General features: G+C 38.9%; 2 protein-coding genes across 3 annotated transcripts in view; one reads left to right on the forward strand and one right to left on the reverse strand.

Moving 5' to 3' along the window:
- LOC117292959 (serine/threonine-protein kinase/endoribonuclease IRE1-like) overlaps positions 1-14,240 on the reverse strand; it is a gene marked incomplete in the record, with an annotated part of 24,051 nt that extends 9,811 nt beyond the window's left edge. Inside the window, 10 exon segments of the mRNA XM_033775140.1 lie at positions 1-171; positions 1,264-1,423; positions 2,090-2,171; positions 2,808-3,057; positions 3,299-3,357; positions 4,496-4,667; positions 4,980-5,052; positions 6,636-6,742; positions 11,482-11,617; positions 13,996-14,240. Of these exon segments, the coding sequence (XP_033631031.1) occupies positions 1-171; positions 1,264-1,423; positions 2,090-2,171; positions 2,808-3,057; positions 3,299-3,357; positions 4,496-4,667; positions 4,980-5,052; positions 6,636-6,742; positions 11,482-11,617; positions 13,996-14,109 (1,324 nt within the window).
- A 1,125-nt stretch (positions 14,241-15,365) lies between these two features.
- Positions 15,366-19,860, forward strand: part of LOC117292201 (testis-expressed protein 2-like) — a 34,068-nt gene continuing 29,573 nt past the window's right edge. For both annotated transcript variants that reach the window (XM_033774163.1, XM_033774164.1), the window contains exons 1-2: positions 15,366-15,535; positions 17,079-18,476. In XM_033774163.1, coding sequence (XP_033630054.1) covers positions 17,100-18,476 — 1,377 coding nt within the window. In that variant the 5' untranslated portion in view covers positions 15,366-15,535; positions 17,079-17,099. The remainder of the gene's footprint in view (positions 15,536-17,078; positions 18,477-19,860) is intronic.

Genomic DNA, 19,860 nt, shown 5'->3' on the forward strand with positions numbered 1-19,860 from the left:
CTACCCCTATCAGGGTGTTGTTGTTGTTGTTGTCAGGGGTAGACTCTGCGGAGTTGGCCGCTGGCTTGATTGGTAAGATGACGCGGTCAGTATTGGTAAGAGTGTGTTTGTTGGGGTAGAAACTGGAGGGGATCAGGACGGCGCGGGAGCCTTCGGGCACTTCATGATGACCTGTAAGGTGGAAATTTTGTTAAAATGAGATGACCTGCAAGTGGAAATTTGGTTAAAATACAGGAAAAAGTTTATTTTATAACGGTGAAGGAATTTGAGCGTGACTAAAGACATAATTCACCTTTATGTCATCTGGCCATACATCTTGCCTGCGCCCTGCGCCTATTTGGCAGTCAAATCCCTTATGGTTTAATGAGCTGTGTGCATTGAAGGTGACACAAGTGCAGTTTATTTTATAAGAATAACAACATTTAAAAAGCTCATTTTCCAAAAGGATACAAAGCACTCAGAGATTGACCGAGAGAAACAACAATGGGAATGGAATCAGAAACTAGGTGGAAAACCACTGCCAAGCCCAACCTGCAGTATTTAGGTAGAGTAGAGAGTTTCAGCTTAAAGGCAGTGTACACTATTGGTAATTGTCAAAGACTAGCCTTCACAGTTGGTGTATCTCAACATATGCATAATATAACAAACCTGTGAAAATTTGAGCTTAATCGGTCATCGAAATTGCGAGATAATAATGAAAGAAAAAAACACCCTTGTCACACAAAGTTGTGTGCGTTTAGATGGTTGATTTCGAGACCTCAAGTTCTAAATCTGAGGTCTTGAAATCAAATTCGTGGAAATTTACTTCTTTCTCGAAAACTATGGCACTTCAGAGGGAGCCGTTTCTCACAATGTTTTATACCATCAACCTCTCCACATTACTCGTCACAAAGAAAGGTTTTATGCTTATAATTATTTTGAGTAATTACCAATAGTGTCCACTGCCTTTAAGCCGGGCTATCTATGAAAAGTATGTGCAGACCAAGCCAGACAAATATTACAGACTAATCAAGTATATTTTTAGCGTCCCTCTGAGATCGGTCACAAAGCTAAAATTTCTGATTGACTATGGGATAGAATTCCAAATCCTAGGGCCTGCAATTGAAAATGCTCCGTGTTCTAATTTTCTTGTAGTTCGGGGACATTTTGGCTGGTAACATGTTTCTGCTTACCAAGATTTTTTTCAGGGATAAGACAATTTAAGTTGGTCGATTATTTTAAAATATTAAATGGTGCTGGAGAGAGAGAGGGAAAGACACCTACCCATTAACAAGACAGGTTTAGCTGTTGTGACTTTTGGGTTGACGGTACCAGGCATGATGGTGACCAGCCGGCTAGCCACTGGACTCGGATCAGTGCTTGGAGTGGGGTCTGGGGTCGTTGATTTAGGCCCCTCGAGAAGAGGTGGGCTCCATCCCCTCGGCTGTGAATGAAATCAAAACACAAACTATGAGTAGGTATATGTGTGAACTCACAACCAAGATTTAAAGCAAAAAATAAATGCAGGCAATGAAGACCATTGCCTCTGTGCCCCCTGGTCATTGCCTTTTCGTCATAGGTTGCCCTTTACCATGGAGAAAATGACTTGGTGCCCTTGCTCATTCAAAAAAGTAAGCATACAGGCCTGAAACCTACCCCAAAAATGCACAGATCAAGTGTGAGCACTGAAAAATCTGCAAATGTTAGCAAGAATTATATTATGAAACAGATTAAAAATGCATGGTCCATTTTGGACCCCCCCCCCAAAAAAAAAATAAATAAATAAAAATATTCTCTATGCACGAATTCTGACAGAAGATGCTGTTTCAAAATGTACAAATGGTTGGTATATTCCGCATACAATTCACAAATATCACCCAAAATTGTTTGAACATGAAGATTATGTCAAGATCCTGACAATATTTTATTTTTGAATTACCCTTTTTTAAGGGGAAAAAGCTGCTTTCTTTCTCAAATCTATCAATGATAGTTTCTTAAATTTAAATCTAAATTTTGTGTCAAATTGGCTACTAATCAAACCTAGCACCTTAAATGGAATAAGTACGTTATTAAAAATGAAACCTTGTTGAAAAGCTGAAAGTTCGCTTACCACAATGGGGACCGATCCCTCCTCTACCACAGCAGGCATGGCAAAGACGCCATTCTCGTATTCGCCAATAAACAAAGTAGGGCTGAGAAAACAAACACAAGATATGAAATATGGATAAACTGAAAGAAAACACTGAAAATTTAAAATAAACTTAGCAAATATTAAACTACAAGGGAAACTGACTGGGTAAAAGTGAAATAAATCTAAGTTAAACAAAGAAAAAACTAGGTAGAGCGAGACTTGAACCTACGACCTCCAGATTAATGTGCAAAGATACTGACAAAATAAGGAGACTGTCAACAATAGGGCTAGCTAGCTCAGTTGGTAGATGACACTGGTTTTGTACTTGATATTTGATGAGTTGCATCCCCTTATTATCCCTCTGCGGCTGCTTTCCAGGTTATATTGTAAACTTGGGTGTGATTTCTGGCTACTCTGTACTTACAAGTTAAATGGATTCTGACTGGCATCCCTGAACAAAGGTATTGACAAAATAGGGAGACCACCAACGTAAGCCAGATAGATAGCTCAGTTGGTAGGGCGCTAGAATTTCAGTGACAGTGACACTGATCAAAATGCGGATTTCTTTTACATTATGAAACAATCATTAGTGACTTTTACTTGTTTTCATATTTTTAACAGCTTGTTCACCTTTATACAACAAAATGACAATAGCGCTAAACTTGTTCAAGTTGATCTTTAACGATCTTCAACTCACGTGAGCATAGATTTTGTCTTCTCATATCCAAGCAGCCTATTCCTCCATTCAGGATACTCAGTGCCATCCAGCAGATGCCCCATGGTCTGGGGCGAGACACTCGTTACAGATACTTTACGGATTCCTTCGGGATGAACGGTGTAGATGGCGACTACCGGGGAGCTGTAGCTAACGTCCCACAGCATCTCACCGGTATGGGTGTCCAGTGTCACGAAGGAACCGTCCGTGATGGACGAGAAGTGCCGCTGACCTATGACCCCCAAAAAAGCAAAAAAGAAGCAATTGACTTTATTAACTTTTATATTGCGTTATGCACACAAAAATACAAACCAAAGCAGAACAGTAATTTGGACTTTCCAATAGTGGCTACCTCACTTCTGAAATTTCGGAGAAAACAAAACAAAAACACACAGTCTAAATTTAAAAAAGGTAAGAATATTGAACAGCTTATAGGGCACGTGAGGATTAAAATATTTATGATATCTGCTTACCGTAGTCTTCCTCATCCACTGTGAGATGGTTACCGTAATCGATGTATGTCACATTCCATCTAGATATACAATAAATATAGAAAATGATTATTGAACGTTTTTTTTTATGTGCCATTGATACATTGATACATCACCATGCACTTCCTCAATACCCATACAACATGTTGTAAGTGGACTAGTGCTGGGCAAATAGTGAAATTTGGTATTCGGTTAACCGCTGGCCAACTATCCAAAATCAACCGGACATTCTAATTTTGTTTTTCTTCCGCTAGAGGGAGCTGTTTGTTTGTGGTCGTTCGGAGGGCGGATTGTTATTAGTTTAAGACAGTGTCACTCGCTTCATTCATAAAAATAACCGGATCTTATTTAACGACGACGATTTGCTTTTCTTTTGATATCGTGATTGACTCTACGTGAAGGAAAACTTTCATAATCTTTGAACAAAATACTTCGGAAATGTCATTGTTTTAACTATTTACGGAGGTGAGCATAGTTAAATACTTATTTTCTGCTGTTTTATGCTGTACTAATAGAAGTTTCATAAGGATTCAGATAAAACATTCCTATCGGTCGTCGCCCCGCCGATCGTGGATAATAGGAATCCGGTTTCTTGGTTGTAATTAGAGGATTATCCGGTTTATTAAAAGGTTTTCGCACCCCTTGCCGATATCCGGTTACGTCAAAAACGGTATTAGCCGGTTACAGTAAGGAAAAACTATTCGCCATTAACCGGATATTCAAATTATTCACCCAGGCCTAAAGTGGACCTCTGTATGTAACTTACTTATATAGGGATTCATGCCAATGGTGTAAAAGTCTTACATACGAAGTGTGGACCAAAATAACAAAAAAGGTCTTGATAACGTAGGGACTTGACGCACGATGTGGACTTACACACATCCACACAATGGGCTCTGTGTTTCAGCCACTCTGTGGACATTCCTTTATGTTGTACACCTAGCAAGCATAGCAAATGAAGTGTGGAGCTGAGTAAAAATATGTCCACACAATGAAGTGTTTTTTTTACAGTGCTAAAGAATATGATTTTTACAGGGAAAGTCCACAGAGTGTTTGCACCACAGAGCTGTGTGGTACAGGGCAGTTATTAGTGTGTAACAATGAGTGCTCACACTAGCTCTATAATAGAACCCCCTCAGACCCCCGCAAACATCTCTAGAAAAATCTCAAAAAACTCACACTCTCTCTCTTGTGTCAGAATCAAACATGGTGAGCGTGAACTCTGTTCGCCCAAGGAACAAGGTTCTGGAGTCGGCCGTTGGACAGGACTTCTGCGTTGTCTCTGTTGCCATGGTGTGCTGTCTCTCCCCTGTTGCTATGTCAACCGCTATCCAGCTGTCCAACTTCCGACCTAATCATCGAGAGATGATGAAAACAACTATTAAAAAAAACCATCCCGAACACTGTCTGATTTGAAAAAACACATATCAAAAAACAAACAAACGAACGAACAAGGAACAAATAAGTGAATGAACGAACGAACGAACAAACGCACGAACAAACCAACAAACAAACGAAAGATCAAATGAACAAAGGAAAAAACAAAACAGAAAAACAACAACATACAAACACCTCCCAGACACCCCCTAAACAAACAAACAACATACCTGAAAAAAAACACCACCCAAATAAACAAAGAAGAAATGAAGTTGTGTGTACTTACCAGCATACAGTACACCGTCGGTACTTCTACAGGGTGAGGCAGTGACTAGGTCAGGTATAGTAAAAGGTAATTTCTGTGAACAAAACAATAATGGGTCAGAGATGAAAATTTTACCACTCTGTCTCTTTGTTCATTATTATCTTAAAGGCACTGGTCACTATTGGTAATTACTCAAAATAATTGTTAGCATAAAAACTTACTTGGTAACAAGCAATGGAGAGCTGTTGATAGTATAAAACATTGTGAGAAACAGCTCCCTCTGAAGTAACGTAGTTTTCGAGAAAGAAGTAATTTTCCACTAAAATATTTGAATTTGATTTTGAGACCTCAGAATTAGATTTTGAGGTATCAAAATCAATCTGAAAGCACACAACCAATGTGACAAGGGTGTTTATTTCGTTCATTATTATCTCGCAACTTCGACGACCGATTGAGTTCAAATTTTCACAGGTTTGTTATTTTGTACATGTTGAGATACACCAAGTGAGAAGACTGGTCTTTGACAATTACCAAGTGTCCAGTGTCTTTAAATAATTTCATTTTAATAAGGGAATCAATGTGTGGTAAAGAGGTTTTCAACTAGTGGTTTAAACCCAACGAGGCCTGGTTCTTGATAACTTTACCGAGACGAAGTCGAGGTAAATTATCAAGAACCAGGCCGCGGCGGGTTTAAACCGCTAGTTTAAAACTGATTCAACACACTTTGATTCCCATTCATAAATACCTTTTCGGTCTAAAAACATCAACACTTTTTGGTCAAAGAGTAAAATAATACAAAAATTAGAATTGTTCAATGATTTATTTCAACACAACACCCCTCCAGCTATGAAATGGTAAGGCCCTCGGGTAAACAACTCCTTTTAAGGGAATGCTGTGCGCAATGCGTGTATCGCGTGATGTGGCACAACTGTTTCAACTGTTGCTCTCGACCAATAGGAATGAAGAAACTGTCTTATAAGCACATGTGCAAGCTTGTGTGTCACACTGATGTTTTCAACCATTTTTATTGGTCATAAACAAAGGTTTATACACACCCACGTGACACGCTCTCCACCAATAGGAATAGCGAAACTGTCTGAGGAATTTATGAATATTTGTTTAATGCTGTATGTAACTGAGAAATTGCTGGTACTCGCGTATTGGAGTGATTTTTTTTTCTCATGTCACACTTTTGTGCCTTTAGGGTTCATTTGGAGTAATAATTAATCTATTAATTTGTGGACAAATTGAGGGTGGGTTGGTCAAAAGAAATAACTGAAAATCTAAATTCTGTTTCCAACTTGTATCATAGAATTGTTTGTGCAGTTCTATTGACTCTCTTGTGAACGCAGACATCTGCGCCTAATGGGCAGATGAAAAAGATTTTTCTTTTTGGTTTCCACTTGAAAACATTTTTTAAAAAGCCATGGAAAACGTAACACCTGAGCTTGAAGAATTTTCTTTGTAGAATCCACTTCATTTGAGGCATAACTTTAAAATTTAAAACTTAAAAATACCAAAAGTTTAGGTGAGAGGGTAAAACAATTTCAAACCAACAATTACAAATGTTTTGATCTTGTACACACAAATTATTGAGCGCAAGTGTATTTCTTTCACAGGATAACTGAGGCTCTACATCTTGTATTAGGGCCAGGTTAACTATCGTCTTAGACATACCTTCAGGCCATCACTGCCACTGCTGACTGCATACAGTGAACCATCTTTAGGGTCTGGAAGAAACATGGGTCCCTCAGCCGTGTCAACTGGTACTTTGATAATTGGACCTAGACAAATTTTTTAGAAGAATACAAGTAAGGAAGCAACTGGTCATTATAAAAATTGAACACAACAAAACATTACTTTTTATCGAAAATAAAAAAGGTGGGGGAGGGAAAAAAGGGAAAATTAAAAAGACTTATGATATAAAAGCAATATTCATTGGTTTTTACCCATATACACCAATGCCTGTTAGCACTGCTTACTCAGTAATTACCCGAGTACTGTGGAAAAAAATCACAGGCATATTACTCGGGTGGGATTCAAACCCACGACCGTTGTAATTCTAGAGCAGTGTCGTACCAACTAAAAAACACGAAGTGTCATTTTCAAATTTAGTTGAAATATTGAAACAACAACTTGGGATTTGGTCTAGTATTGAACATTTAAATGTATGTTCCAAATTTTTTAAATGCACAGCATTTAATTTTGGTAAACATCTGCCACCAAGGGTCTTTTGTTGACAAAATATGCATTTAAAGGCAGTGGACACTATTGGTAATTACTCAAACTAATTATTAGCACATAACCTTCCTCGGTAACGAGTAATGGGGAGAGGTTGATGGTATAAAACATTGTGAGAAAAGGCTCTCTCTGAAGTGCCATATTTTTCGAGAAAGAAGTAATTTTCCACGAATTTGATTTCAAGACCTCAAGTTTAAAACTTGATGTCTCGAAATCAACCATTTTAACGCACACAACTTAGTGTGACAAGGGTGTTTTTTCTTTCATTATTATCTCGCAAGTTCGCCGACCAATTGAGCTCAAATTTTCACTGGTTTGTTATTTTATGCATATGTTGAGATACACTTACTGTGAAGGCTAGTCTTTGACATTTACCAATAGTGTCCACTGCCTTTAACAGTTAGATGGTGCCTTTGCATTCTAGCCCAAACTTAGTTGCTGAATAGACAAACAATAACATCAAAACATTTGGGAAAAAGCTTTGACTTTAACTGTATATGTTCCAAAATTAAAAATGCACAGCATCTGATTTTGATAAACATCTTTGTCACAATAATGGTCTTTTGTACTGAAAAAAAAAAAAAAAAAAAAAAAAAAAACGTGCATATTATAAATAAGTGGATGGTGCATTTGCATAATTTATGTGCATGCATGGCTGGCCTAGTGTTCTCTCCCCTCTTGAGAATATTTGTTGAACATACAAACAGTACAACTTCACCAGTACCATCTGCTCTCACATCGGCTATCAATAGACAATGAACTGAATATATGCCGGCAGTCAGAAATGCCTCATTTATACTATAAAAACAAAATAATTGAGCTGAAACGCAAGTACTTTGTATATATTATTGTACTAGATGATAATTATTTAATTCATTTTCTGCAAACACTCCCTGTTTTAAAGTTTATATTTTAATACTTGTTGCATGTCTTTTTAATACAATTCAGCTCTTGTGCTGCGATGTTTGAATTTTTAATAAGCCAATAATAATTAATTATTTGTTATGAGGGTGGATTTATTTTTATTTTTATGAAATTGAAAAATGGTTTGCAGTTGATTGTGATCAACAACATAATTTATGCAGTGACATGACCCTTCCCAACCTGGTAAATGAAATGAATACTCATTGTTACTGCATGTTACGTTCATCAGTCAACCAGTCAAACTGTCGACTGTATTTGATGTACTGTTGCAGTATTTTAAATTTGTTTCATTTGTTTTGTTGGGTGTTTTTTCATAGTTGTTAGGGAGGGGGGGGATTTTATTTGATTTTTTTTTTTATTTATCTTAGTTTGTTTTGCGTCTCTCTTTAATCTCTGTAATCACATGATTATTTGGAGACACTGGATAGCATTGTTATAAACACATCTTCTACAAGGTATGCAGGGCTCTGTTGCGAATGCAAGACCCATTTATTCACATAGAACCATACGACTATGGTTTACAAATTATTCTATCATTATCCAGACTTGTTGCAATCTTCTTTTTGCAAATATAGATAACTGCTCAGCAAACCACATTTTATACGGGTAGAAAAAAAGCTGAAAAATTGCAGGCAGGCCTGACTATAATTATATAAAAATCTGAATAAGTAATTCTGATAATATAACCTTTACTTTCCATCAGGCTCTCTGCTACAAGCTGAAAATATTAGATTTATGTGTAGCTATTAGTTTATGATGACTAGCTATTAATTTATAATGAATTGTAATTTATTCATTTAACTCTTGATTTTTTTTTTGTGCATTTGTAATGAACTACTCTGTATGGAAATTAACTAAATTAAATCTTGGCTTAAACAATGTTTAATACCAGGCCTGTATGCTTCATTTTTGAAAGGGCATGGGCACCAAGGCATTTTCTCTATACTAAAGGGCACCCTATGCTAAAAAAACACTGACATTGACCCCGTAGCCCAGTGTTAATTTCGAGCCCTGAAATTCCTGAAGAAGATCTTTGAGGATTAGGAGGGTGAGGGAACAGGATTTCAGAGAACTCCGGAGGGTAGGGAAGAGGATTTCCGAAGATTTCAATAATTCCAAATACACTCAGTGTCTAGACACTATCAGCTCTCCTTCAATTGAACTTCACAGTTTGAACGTTTCAGGAAATTTATGCAACATTAAATACTGAATTTAAATGTCCCCTCCTGACTGTATTATATCCCCCTGTGAATATTAGTGCCGAGCACGACAATGGTATTGAACAGCCTGATGTCTCAGTGGAATTTGTGTATTCAGAAAATCAATAGCCTAATGTTTGCAAATTGGCAATCACAGAAATGTAACAAACCAAACACAAACTGTATTAAAACAATGACAAAACTCAACATCACATCTGTTGACAGGACCTTCAAATCCAAGTGAACATATTTTGTTGGATGACATATTTTGTTTGATGACTATTTTACCAGGGTTTACTTAATGTAGCTGCTCACTTTTAGTACAAATAATAAGTAAACACAGCTACAGCTGCATATTTTAACATTCAAACTACTGGATATAATTTTTCAGATAAAGGTACGCTTACTGTACTTTCTGGTCTGTCCAAACTGTCAAATTACAGTTAAAAAATTTTGATTTTCTGGTTGGTTAAAACCAACTGACAAAGTGGGACTGACACAAATTTGTTGCATGTAAAATTCTTTGCACTTAAGCTCCCAGGGATTGGGGGTTCTGGATGTTGGGGTGAGGGTATGTGTGTATAGATGGGTTGGGAGTGACAGTGTGTGGTTTAACGATTGCTACTGTTCAGCAGAGTGTGGGTTCGAATGTCGGTCATGACACTTGTGTCCCTGAGCAAAACAATTCACTATACATGTACTTGCTTCGCTCCAACTGGGGGTAAATGGGTACCTGTGAGGGCAGAGATGGTTCTTGTGATTGATTTAGCCGAGTAGCGCATTTGTTGCACAAGGCTGTATACTCCCCAAGGAGCTGAGATGGTTTAAGGAATGATTTAAGGCCCAGTGACCAGGGGTAATATTGTTAAAGCGTCATGAGTGTCACTGCGTGACGGACCTGGCCATAATTACTATATTATTATTAATTTTTGGTTTTTACCCATACACCGATGTGTGTTAGCACTGTATACTCAGTACTCAGTAACATCTATTAATATTATACTATATTATTGTTATTCCCTTCTTATTCCTACTGATTTTACTAGGGGTACTCTCTTCTTTTTAATGTGTTTTGACTAAAATAACATATTAGCTATGAATAATGTCTGGTAATACAATGGCTTGCTTCATCCAAATCTACTGCATAATTTTGAGTTCCACAGACTATAGAGACAGCTGCTACATTTGTCACATAATTCTGGGCAAGCTTTTGCATAGATATTTATTTAACTTAGGAGACAGTGAACACCCATACACCATATTGAATGAGTGTGTATGCCACAATGGTACCTGGGTTTGCTCATCTGAATCTGAAGGTTGCTTTTGAACAAAAACCTACCCCCCCCCCCCCAATTCAAACTACATGTAGTAACTTGTGACCTTGTATTGAGTAACTTGCTAATGGCTCATTGTCTCCATGCCCTTTGTTACTGCCTTAGGGCTAGGCCTACTTGGGGCCCCTTGAAATATTCCAGTAGAACCCAGAATAATTCCAGTAAGAACTGCTTTCTTTGGAGGGGGAGGGGAGGGGATTTTCTTGTTTTGAACCTTTCATTTGTGCACGTTTTGGACCTAATTTGGGGAGGGGCAGGGTTCTGAGCAGCTGGAGAGTAATTATAACCCGTTCTTATTTATAAGGTGCATACGACGTATCAATGCCCTTTACATTAGAAATGACAGAGGTTGTTGCTAAGGGTGTTGCAATGGGTAGAGCAGCTTTGTCAGACTCGACCATAATCTGGGGTGTCGTGGCCGAGTGGATAAGAGCACCGAACTCAAGCTCTGATGCTTCTGTTCAGCAGAGTGTGGGTTCGAATCCCGGTCGTGACACTTGTGTCCCTGAGCAAGACACTTAACTACAATTGCTTCTCTCCACCCAGGGGTAAATGGGTACCTGTGAGGGCAGAGATGGTTCTTGTGATTGGTTTAGCCGAGTAGCGCATATATTGCGCACAGGCTGTATACTCCCCAGAGAGCTGAGATGGTTTAAGGAATGATTTAAGGCCCAGTGACCAGGGGTAATAATGTCGGAAGCGCTTTGAGACACCCCTCGGGCGTGAAAAGCGCTATATAAAAAACGGTCTATTATTATTATTATTATTATTATTATTATTATTAATAATCTTAAAGACGGTTTAAAATAAAGGCAAAAAGACAACCTTCTTTAATTGTCCATAAGTTGTTGCCGGATTTCTGGCCGACTGCATGCACGCTACCGTCCAATGTTGAGACCAAGAGGAGCCCCTCTAAGAACTCTCTCTCGTATGGAATGCTGAGTCGACCCTGATTCGACGCCTGAAATAACAAAAATATATCGTTTATTTTTTACCCTAAATATCCTTAAAATAAGTTGCTAAAAGGAACCCTTTATTGTAACATCTGAATGCTATTTGCTGTTCATCAGCTTCGGATTGGCTAAATTTGACGATCAAAACATCAAAAAACTTGGTGGGAAAAATTCCTGTTGAAAACAATGAACTGTGTAAAGTAAAAAGCCCAACTAGTCTTATATAAATACGTATGCATGCGTATTGTAGTTGTTTGTTTACAAATTTCTTCCAGTCAATTATGTACGCTGGCTGCGAGCAGGTTGAGCGGCAAAAGACAACGTACACAAGGGGTAAAACTGGGACGCGCAGCGCGGTGTCCGTATTGCATTTCCAAGAGCCACTTCAAAGAGCCTATTGGTTATGAGAAAACACTTACACAGGCTGGGCGATGTGACTCCACATATTTTCCCTCCACATTAGTTCAAATAATCATATCAAAATATCATATTAAATTCAAATCAATGTGCCTTATTTTTGACCGCACGAGGGCACTATAAATAGTACTGTTTATCACTTCCGGGGGTATTGACCCAATTCACCTGACGTCATCATCAGATTGCGCCATTTTTGTGGTCAATGTCAACATGTGCGTATTTTAGGCGGACGCAGCATTTATACATAAACATATTGACCACCAACATGGTGAGCGTGGCATCAGTCGCCGCGTGTTACGCGCGTGCAAGGGGTCAATACGCGATTTGCCCTGCACAAATTAATAGACGTTCAGTCACTTTTGTTGCGCCGTAGTTTCAATTTGCTTTAGAGAGGTGGATTATAACAGCTCGTTTAAAAGTCTTATTGTCCGTGATGGATTAGATGTCTGTGGTGTAATGTGTTCCAATCTGTTTGTGTATGAATGATTATCTTCCAGTACGCGCTAATCCACCAATCAGGTGCTCGAACTGGAGGGGGGATAAAAACATTACTTCCTCTGTTTTATATACTAGGGCCTACTTCCTCTGTTTTTATTGCACAGTGGGTATTGTGAGTGTCAATGCGTCAGGCTCCGTATACGGACAATGCAAAAAATTACACTCTAAATTTTGTGTGCGTGCTAATTGCGATAGCGTAACCCTCCTCCCGACGGCGGGGCTGGAGGGTTTACGAAGCATGCTCGAATTGTATAAAGGGCGAAATGGTCTAGTCAGCAGATTTGCTCAATTTTTACCACTTAATCCTCAATGTCTAATGAATAACACTCAAAAACACAATTGAGAAAATATGTTGAAGAAAAAGGACAAAAACTAATACCAGATCCCGGAGCGAAACAGTAGGTTCTATTGCCAATTTGTGACTTCCCGATATGTTCAACGCTTTATTTTTTGGTCACCAAGCTCTGAACCGCAGGTACCAACCAATTGGATTGACGAACTGCCAACCGCGGCCGAGTTGGACTAACCATTCTGTAAAAGGGGTGTTACAAGGCAGTGTGCTATATCATATGAGTGAACAGCGGGCACAGTAAACGGCGCACACGCACTGCCTTATAACACTCCTTTTACAGAATGGTTTAGTCCAACTTGGCCGCAGCTCGGCAGGTCGTCAACTCAATTGGCTGGCACCTGCGGTTCAGCGCTTAGTGAGCATGGCGATGCGACATATCAACCTAGGACATTTGTGACCGTTTCGCTCTGGGATCGTAAGTTTTTGTTCTTTTTTTCAAAATGTTTTCTCAATGGTGTTTTGAGTGTTATTCATTAGACATTGAGGATTAAGTTCGTGTTCATAGAATTCGTGCCATGATTTTTGAAAGTGGTAGAAATAGAGCAAATCTGTTGACTAGCTGTCAAAATTGTATGTGTTTGACCATTTCGCCCTTTACAATTCGAGCATGCTTCGTAACCCTCCGGCTCCGCCAGTGGGAGGAGGGTAACTTACATGCTGTTCGTAGCGAAATAACATTCTGAAATTTTAAACTTTGAGCGTTGCACGTGAGACTGGAAGATAAATTTGTTATTACAGGTGCGCTTGTGGAATACGAACAAATATAGAGCATCTGCGTCCCCAGAAGCGCTGTATTTTTCCGCATTCTTGCGCTGGTTGTGTGATAACTTATTTTACCCCCGGAAGTAATTAAGAGCGCCCTCATGCTGTCAAAAAGATGGCCAATTCCAAACACACGAGCGAATGATAATGAAACAATCATTTAAATTAACCAAGTTAAATTAACCAAATTAATCTGATTCTGATGTGAATGATCGATCCTATTTAAAAAATAAAAAAAGGTAACACTGTTAAGTGCATACAAAAGTATGCAATGTTTCATTTAAAATCTCACAAAAGAACAAACACATTTATTTTTTACCAATCGGTCGAGTTGACCAACCCATTTCAATTCATTACCTTTTGTTGTGGATTGCTCGGTGCATCGTCTGCAACGGTGGTGTGCACAAACGGCATCAACAAAATCAACCACAGCCAAACCTTTCTAAAAAGTGATCCTATCTCCATCCACATCTTGTCTTTTTGATTTTCCTCTCAACATTCGGATAATAAGCTTCTGGTTAAAAAGAGTTCAGACGGAAACAGTCAACAAGAGAGGGTGTTTGTGCAAAACGGTGGTCTTGTTGATTTTTCTAATGTGGATATTTTTTGTGTGCAGCCTCTGACGAAATCGATTCCAGTTCCAGCTAAAATTATTCGACTCTCGGTTTCTGCACTTTTTGTTTTTTGGGGGCGGGGCGGGACTCTTGTTTTATAAAACTTTAGGAGACGCATACAAGTGTTATTTGACATTTTCTACTGGAAAACCCTAACAAAGGAGGTTTATAGTAAACTTTCGGGGTAAAACCGTTTCCTACTTATTAGATTTCCTTGAATGTTTTGTAAACTTTTGGGCAACATTATTATCCAATCAGGTTTTTTGCGCACCTCAAGAATTGTAGTTGAGCAACTTTAGAGTGAGGTGAATGTGAAACAAGTAGACCCCCCCAACCCCCCCCCCCCCCAAAAAAAAAAAAAAAAAAAAAAAAACGTGGGCAGTGTGGAACAGAGATGTGGGGGAGCTGGCATACATTATCATGAAATCGTTTTATTTGAGCCTCAATGGTTTGAGGGGATATTGTTTTATTTGTTATTTATGTAAATTGACCAGGGAAGAGCATTTTCTGCACATTTTGAATAAAGTATGCTTTTGTGACAGACTAGATGCCCCCCCCTCCTTCAACTATAAGTGACCCCCGCCGCTGCTTATGAAAATAAGAGGGAAAGAAGTATGTCGAATGCCCAATGCAAAACGACTTCAAAGCTACTCAGCGGTACTTGCTGAAAACTTTGGCAATTGTAAAGAATTAAGAACACAAAAAAATCCCGTGCACTGGGCTGTTTCATACGCACTTGGTTATTCGGTTTCAGTATCGACTACTTGATGTTGTCACATTTATTTGCGAATACATTCCGAAAACGCAGCTCTGGGATCTCCCTTATGAATAATGCATTAAAATGACGCAACTGTGACCTTAACTCACTCTCTTTCAGTATGGCAATTTTCTTATGATATAACATGTCAACAATAAATACACTAATAAAATATATACAACTAAAATTTAAATAAAATATATACAATTTTAATCGCCATTTTTTTCAACGGAAAAAAGGTGTTAAATAATTGTTTTTAAAGCAATATTATTTTAACAAAAAAGGAAGTTATTGGCAACATGTAAACACGGTAAGGTCACCGCACTGTTTATTTTTAATCAACCATCGGGCGACGATGTGATGATCGGGGTCGCTCGGTTCTCGTAGCGAAATCCAGTGTTATCTTTTTTTACAGCATTCTGTTGAGCTGATCAAAGACTACACCGACGTCTCCAAATCAAATCTTAAACAAGGTATCTCCAAAATGGACGTCTCGAGATTGTAATTATTCTGGGGACTTCTGACGGTATGTTGACGATGAATTGTTTTGTTTTGTTTGTAACGTCGTAAGAAGAATGACTTGTTCATATTGTCAGCTGATCTGTGGTGTTGTTGTTTAAACCTAAACTTGTACAATAACTTTAACAGTTCAGTCATGGTTCGGTTGACTGGTCAACATAGGCATAGCACGTACACAAAGAAACAATCACAAAAGGCTCCATCACAAATAAACGTTTGACTGTACACTGGAGTAGACAAAATAGTATACACATAATGAATGTTTATGAGTGCAATGGTGCGAATATGTTCAAGAGTTGAAAGATGGAATGTTCTATTCAACGAGGCGGAGCCGAGTTGAATGGAACACTCCAGCTTTCAACGAATGAACATATTCGCACCATTGCACGAATGAAAAACATTCATTATTTGTTTTATATAACATCCAAGTAGATCTTTGTCATTTTGATTGAAAGATACAACTTTCAAAACAAACAAAGCGTAGGCCTGCAATTTTTAATTGTAGAAGCCGAATGCTAGTAATTTTACTAATGCCTTGCAGTAACACTGCTGCGTTACCAAAGACACGCGCACGTAGTGATGTTTTTACTCAGCTTTTTCGTTCCATCCGAAAAGTACCATTGCACGCTGCCAGCGTGCAATGGTACTTTTCGGATGGAACGAAAAAGCACGATGAGTGACTCAGCGTGCAATGGTACTTTTATTTGCAATCACGTGACGGACAATCCTCCAATCAAATGGCAAGGATCTGCTTGGGTGTTATATAAAGTATGTTATTCTATTCTGTGGCATTCTCTCTTTCAAGTTTCAGTCTATTTTATGCTAATTGCTTTTAGATGCATAAACACAGATCCGGGATGGACACAATTGTTGTTTTTAATGTTTTTAGATAGATTTATTTAGAATAAATTTACTTTTTTAATTAGTCAAACTACTCTTTTAATTAGTCAAAACAGTTTGTGAGAAAGAAATCGACATCAGTGACGATATTTTTGTCTCATAATGATAATGTATTTTAGGGGATGTATGCCAATTGCTTGCTCTGCTTCCTCCATGCTCTGCTGATTGAACTTTATACTACCATACTATTGTGCAATGTTGCTGTGTAATGCGCAATGCAGTAGCACTGCTGTAGCATGTAGTATTTGCACTCGGCATCCACAGTGAAATGGAGTTATGCCAGAGTACAGTGCATACATGTGTGTCGCTCAGGTTTACAGAAAAGTACAGGGATTAAAAATCTGAATTCAGACTGGAAAAAGTTAGTGTCATTTTCTTCAGATACAAAGAAAACCTGCTCTTTGATTCACCTCTGTATTGTTGAGTAAACTTGTAAGTTGAAATGCCAACATCGTTACAATCATAATAAAGTTAGAGGCAAGTTTTAGATTTTGTTTGTCAGCAATCCCTCAACCCTAGTAAAGAAAGTTAAAGTTAACAGGTTCATAACTGATCAGTCTTTTACAGAAGGTCTTTAGGAATGTTACTTAAAGTGGGATAGCTTATAATGTGAATTTTAATATTTCATGGGGTTTTATTGTTCTCTACAGAAAAAGAAGAGAGCAAGTGAAATGGCTGACAAAAAGACGAAACCCCCACGACCGCCTGCCCCCAACCTTGGGTCAAAAAAACGTCCTCTCCAATCTACAGCAATCTCTTTCCGTTACAACCCTCTGATGGGAAGTGACGATGATGAGTTAAACGAAGATGCCAATAAAGGGATCTCTTTTATAACGACAAAGGCACCAACAAACAGCGGGCCTCAGCTCTCTAAATCTCTATCCCTTGACGGAGCTCCATCTCTTGCCAGGACTGAGGCTAAGTCTAACAAGCAACAGCTCAGAAACTCCTTAGATGAAAGTTACAAGAGAGGGAAAGACGCTCAAGCTGTGAATAAAACACTTGACAGATGTAAAGAGCAGGAGCTCAAAACCCAACCATTGGCGTCACATTCAAACGGAGTCGACAAGAAGAAAGGAGCAATAGCCACAGACTTAGGGGATGGGAAACTTGGTAAGCCAGTGAGAACAAAAAGTGGTTTGATGAAAGTCCCCAACGCCATTTTGAAGGATGACCAAGAGGTGTCGGTTCTCCCGACTGACTGCGAGGAGGCCACAACAGACCCTCTTAGCTTCTTAGACAAAGTGATGGAAGAACAACTTGAGAAACAAGCGTTAGAAGAAGAGGCAGAGTACAGAAATAAACAAAGTCTCGCAAGTCATCACAGAGCCAAAAGTCTTGATAGCAGTGCGTCATTCAAAAGCAAAGAACAATCTGAAGAAACCTTGGACATTGACCCTTGTTACTACACAGTCCCCGCTCCGTCAGAGCTCCCCGACGAACCAGTCATCCCCAGACCCGTCTCGTCCGGAAGCCCGCGACTAAGACAACGAAAACCAACTCCTAAGGATGTGAGTCTAAGTCTCTCAGGGCTTCTTGCAACATCCAAAGATGACACTGAAGAAGACGAGAAGGAAATATCTGCTTCTACGCAAAGCTCAAGGTCCACGCTAGACAGTCCTGAAGGGAAGCCAGAGTTAGTCTTGGACCCTGAACTCCAGAAAAGTCCATCCACTCCAACAATCAAAGATGAAGTCCCTCAAGCAGCCGTAGAAACTCAGGCAACTTCAGGGTCTGCAGCGGTAGATGATGAGCTGACGACCACAGCGACGCTCATCTTTCTCTCCCTTTTCTCCTTCAGTGTGTTTGTTTATAATTTCCGATTCCCAGTCTATCTCTACCTTCTGGATGTCTTCTCTGGTATGTTGCTGATGTTTTTCTTCATGCTGCTGTTCATGTGGCTGACCAAGCCGAGTCGTTCCAGGTATAGCAGAGAGGAAGTTGATCGCCTTTGGGACGATGAGGACAGTGTACCGCTGGTGATTCCAGGAGTTGCTCAATCGCCCTCTCTCCTACGATCCAAGGAACAGAAGAAGGTTATGCAGAAGGTGAGAAAATCTCTTCTTTCTATCATGAGGCCTTTCAGAAACTCAATGATTTTCTATAATCAAACATAGTTGTGGTAGTCTAACATACCTTTTGTGATTGCGAATGTGACACAAATTTTGACGTCACAGGGCTGTTTTCGCAGTGAATGTTTCCCAGGAGTTTGGCACATTTAACCTGTTTTTAAAGTTCCTATCGCATTTGTATTCGCGGGAAGTATAAACTGGACTTTAATAACTAAAACATAAAATCTAGTGCAGTTTTGTATAATTAGTTTAAAGACAGTGGACACTATTGGTAATTGTCAAAGACCAGTCTTCTCACTCGGTGTATCTCAACATATGCATAAAATAACAAACTTGTGAAAATTTGAGCTTGATTGGTCATCGGAGTTGCGAGATAACTATGAAAGAAAAAACACCCTTGTCACACGAAGCTGTGTGCTTTCAGATGCTTGATTTCGAGACCTCAAATTCTAAACTTGAGATCTCGAAATCAAATTCTAGGAAAATTACTTCTTTCTCGATAACTATGTCACTTCAGAGGGAGCCGTTTCTCACAATGTTTTATACTATCAACCTCTCCCCATTACTCATTACCAAGTGAGGTTTTATGCTGATAATTATTTTGAGTAACTACCAATAGTGTCCACTGCCTTTAAGTGCTACCACCAGCTTTCTTGTTTTAAATGATTTTCCAAAAGATGACACTTTATTTATATTCTCTCACCCAGTTTGCTTCATAGGACTCAACAATGCACAAAAGTAAACGATGACTAGCCTCCCAAAGGATGATTAACTGTATTCTAGAATTGATCGTGTGTTTCTCTATTTCATTTTTTCCCATGCACTGCATCCTTAGACCCCAAACCAAGAGCCTGTGTACCGTTGTCAGATTTAAACCCAATCACATTGCGGCAAACTTGCTGGATGACACAAGTTTTTTTCACACCAATTAAATACATGTTTGGATCTACTGGCTGGAGTGTTGCATGACAATTTTTAAAACTTTTTGTACTTTCTTTAAGCCTTAGTACACTAGGATCAGGCTTGCAGCTAATGTGGGCTGCAGTCCAAAACTTGGGGCCAAACGTGTAATGAAAACGCTATGCCCCGACGCTCCCCTATTTAGCTAGATCATAATTTGTGTACATTAGAAAGTTTGGGCTTGTGGGAGCACCCTTGTAGGGTCTTTGAGATAATGGAACAAGGGACCCCACAAGAAAATTATTTGTTAAACTTGGACCCCTACAAGTGAATTCTTTAGAAAAGGGAATAAGCAACATTAGCAGGACCCCACAAACTGTGGATGCAATGACATTTTTATCGTCATAATTTTAGTTGTTTGTGGAAACTGCTTACATGTATATAAATAATATTAATTTTG

This window comes from Asterias rubens, chromosome 7 (assembly GCF_902459465.1).
Source record: "Asterias rubens chromosome 7, eAstRub1.3, whole genome shotgun sequence".
Lineage (NCBI taxonomy): Eukaryota > Metazoa > Echinodermata > Asteroidea > Forcipulatida > Asteriidae > Asterias > Asterias rubens.